Source organism: Limulus polyphemus, unplaced genomic scaffold (genome assembly GCF_000517525.1).
Source record: "Limulus polyphemus unplaced genomic scaffold, Limulus_polyphemus-2.1.2 Scaffold9200, whole genome shotgun sequence".
Classification (NCBI taxonomy): domain Eukaryota; kingdom Metazoa; phylum Arthropoda; class Merostomata; order Xiphosura; family Limulidae; genus Limulus; species Limulus polyphemus.
In genome coordinates this window covers 5,019-7,949 of record NW_013674810.1, presented here as the reverse complement: position 1 = coordinate 7,949, position 2,931 = coordinate 5,019, and the positions used below count along the sequence as shown (strand labels likewise).

The following is a 2,931-nucleotide window of genomic DNA, read 5'->3' as shown; positions in this document are numbered from 1 at the left end:
AATAAACTGATTATGTAGATTTAACCACACATAAAGTGTAAGCACTAATTATTAACTTGGAACATTAATAAAGACATTTAATAAACTGATTATGTAGATTTAACCACACATAAAGTGTAAGCACTAATTATTAACTTGGAACATTAATAAAGACATTTAATAAACTGATTATGTAGATTTAACCACACATAAAGTGTAAGCACTAATTATTCACTTGGAACATTAATAAAGACATTTAATAAACTGATTATGTAGATTTAACCACACATAAAGTGTAACCACTAATTATTAACTTGGAACATTAATAAAGACATTTAATAAACTGATTATGTAGATTTAACCACACATAAAGTGTAAGCACTAATTATTCACTTGGAACATTAATAAAGACATATAATAAACTGATTATGTAGATTTAACTACACATTCAGTGTTTTTGTTTTATCTTTGCCTAATCTTTTATTTTGCTGCCAACAATCAAAGTGGCAGAATTATTAGGCATGTTTTGTTTTAACAAAAATCTTGTCCGATATAATTTAATCACTTTTGGAATCAGCAGGGCTGGGCTAAAATTCCATTTCAAATGATGTTCACATACTATACAAGAAATACAATGTTCTTGTTAAGCCTCATATTAAAGCGTTCTTGCTGTTTTAGGTTATGCATTTTACGCCATAAGATAAAGACAAGTGAATATTTTAGAAGTCGACTTGCCAGTTTTTATTTAATTTTAACAAAGTTAGAAGCATTATATTTCACTAGTCACTTTATCCTTATTGTGGTTTTTCTTCTGTGAAATAGTAGTTCTCTTTGGTGTTATCAGACTTGTTTTTAACTTTTCTGTCTTGTTACAGGCTAGTAAGTGGTGACTTTCTGATGTCTTTTTCAGAACTGTATCATCAGTCCTTCCCTAGCACAGAATCTCTTGATCGTTCTATGACGCTAAAGTCTCGTGACTCTACTCCTCCTTTATCTCTTCCCCCTACCAGGTTTGAAAGAGACCCCCAGACAGGTATAGACCTCACATTTCCACCCCCACTTCTTTCCACATTCACAGGAATCGTGGCCTCCCCACCGTCATTCCAGAATCAAGTTCATTACTCACCACACCTCTCTCCTCACCACTACCCACTTACCTCTGTATCAGCCCACCCATCTCTGTATGCAACAGGAAGGAGAAGGACTGGTTCTAAACCATCTCCATTTCCTCGATACTCTCAGACAAAGGCGGAGCGAGGGAAGAAAAGTAAATCTGGAATTTCTTCTGCTCCCAGCCTAGCCTCTGCACAGCCAGGATCAACACCAAGACCCGATGATGCTTCCGACAGCATTACTGATGATGATGATACCTTATCCTCAGGCTTAAGTGGTGATTACGTTTTTTGTCTCTGTTTTTGTTTGGATGGAGATGTAAACAGACTATCTGCATGGGCTGTTACCGTTCCTTGCATGAGCACACCAGCTGTAACTTGTTGGTTGATGTCCTTCAGTTGTTCTTTAACATTTTAGTACCATGATAGTTGGTGAATTATTTTATATATATATGTGTGTGTGTTGACATGTACTTACTGGTAATGTTTAGTTGTTGATCATTTTTGGATTTGATTTTCAGTTTAACGTTTATAACTTTGATTTCTGTTTGGCTTACTTATCGGTTTCGTGGTTAACAATTGATAAAATGTCAGTTACGTTTTTGTATTGTTTTTCATGATTGTGTTTTATTTACAGCTTAACTGTAACCTTGACTGCTTGTAAAAGACTACTTTGTTGGTGTTCTTAGACCGTATGTTTTCTTTGCATGGTTCAGTTTTGGTTTTGGTTTGGTGTCTACATACATTTATAATTGTGCTGGAAATCATTGTTGTTAAAAATAACTTTTATTTTAGTTAAACTGAAAATTCTGAATGTAAAAATATAAAACTTCAGTGTGAGTTTATGTCCACATATAATATTCTGAGCTCTTAAAAAAAATCTTTTTAAAAGTATGAATAATTTCTTCTTTTATTGTGATTGTTTTTGTTTAAGCTAGATAACGATATCTACTCTTGGTACTAATACTCTTTGTAGGGTAGTTTTTTAGTGTTATGGAATGTTATAAATGTACCAGAAATATAATAGTTTATATTGTACTGCTTCTTTCACAGACTTGTGAAACTTCCTGTATAGAAACTGTATATTTGTTTTGTTTTAATGTAGCAGCTTTCCTTTCAAAAGAATCACAAAATCTCTTCTGTAGACAAGAAATGTCTTTGGACAAAAATTGTAGATATAATTCTGATCCATTACTTTCCCAAAAAAATTACTTCAGAAAATAAATGTTCAACATGACCTATTACTTTCAGGAAATAAATGTTCAACATGACCCATTACTTTCACAAAAATAAATGTTCAACATGACCCATTACTTTCACAAAAATATTACTTCAGAAAATAAATGTTCAACATGACCCATTACTTTCAGGAAACAAATGTTCAACATGACCTATTACTTTCAGAAAAAAATTACTTCAGAAAATAAATGTTCGATATGACCCATTACTTTCAGGAAATAAATGTTCGATATGGCCCATTACTTTCAGGAAATAAATGTTCGATATGGCCCATTATTTTCAGGAAATAAATGTTCGATATGGCCCATTATTTTCAGGAAATAAATGTTCGATATGACCCATTACTTTCAGGAAATAAATGTTCGATATGACCCATTACTTTCAGGAAATAAATGTTCAACATGACCCATTACTTCGAGAAAAAATTACTTCAGAAAATAAATGTTCAACATGACCCATTACTTCGAGAAAAAAATTACTTCAGAAAATAAATGTTCGATATGACCCATTACTTTCAGGAAATAAATGTTCGATATGACCCATTACTTTCAGGAAATAAATGTTCGATATGACCCATTACTTTCAGGAAATAAATGTTCGA

At 32.4% G+C, this 2,931-nt stretch overlaps 1 protein-coding gene across 1 annotated transcript in view; it reads left to right on the top strand.

The window, feature by feature from the left end:
- Positions 1–2,931, top strand: part of LOC106475805 (rho GTPase-activating protein 190-like) — a 22,997-nt gene that overhangs the window by 18,615 nt on the left and 1,451 nt on the right. The window contains exon 11 of the mRNA XM_013936480.2: positions 890–1,369. Coding sequence (XP_013791934.2) covers positions 890–1,369 — 480 coding nt within the window. The remainder of the gene's footprint in view (positions 1–889; positions 1,370–2,931) is intronic.